The 509-nt window shown below is 39.7% G+C and overlaps 1 protein-coding gene across 1 annotated transcript; it reads left to right on the forward strand.

Annotated features, from left to right (window-relative positions):
- Window positions 1–141: 141 nt before the first annotated feature.
- Window positions 142–482, forward strand: LOC124892763 (the record flags this gene model as incomplete). The annotated part of the gene is made up of 1 exon (XM_047403972.1): window positions 142–482. A coding segment is annotated over exon 1 (341 nt), but the record flags the coding sequence as incomplete, so codon positions are not given.
- Between the last annotated feature and the right edge of the window lie 27 nt (window positions 483–509).

A 509-nucleotide genomic window follows, 5' to 3' on the forward strand; every position in this document is an offset into this window, starting at 1 on the left:
TTTTCAATCCCTGCAGATGTGGTACAGAGGCTGGATAAGATTAGGAGGTCCTTTTTTTGGCAAAGAAATAGAACCAGAAAGGGTTATCACCTAGTCAAGTGGTAAGTGTTGATATCTGAAAAGGAACAAGGAGGTCTAGGAATGAAAAATTTGAAAAACCAGAGCAAAGCTATGAAAATGAAATGGTTGTGGAGATATGCTCATGAGCAACATTCCCTATGGAAAAAGGTGATCAAATTGAAGTACGGAGAATTAGATGGTTGGGTTACTAAAGAAGCAAACAACCCATACAGGGTTACTGTCTGGAGATCTATCAGATGTTGGTGGCCTATTCTTCTTAATCACACTACCATTTCAGTCAATGATGGTGGAAGAACTGCTTTCTGGAAAGACAAGTGGTTAGGTAATAGGAGTTTGTCAGTAGTGTTTCCAGATTTGTTTGATTTAGTGCTAAACCAGAACAGTAATGTGGCAGACATGTGGTCTCCTCAAGGGTCGAATCTACTCTT

Source organism: Capsicum annuum, unplaced genomic scaffold (genome assembly GCF_002878395.1).
Source record: "Capsicum annuum cultivar UCD-10X-F1 unplaced genomic scaffold, UCD10Xv1.1 ctg50419, whole genome shotgun sequence".
Taxonomy (NCBI): domain Eukaryota; kingdom Viridiplantae; phylum Streptophyta; class Magnoliopsida; order Solanales; family Solanaceae; genus Capsicum; species Capsicum annuum.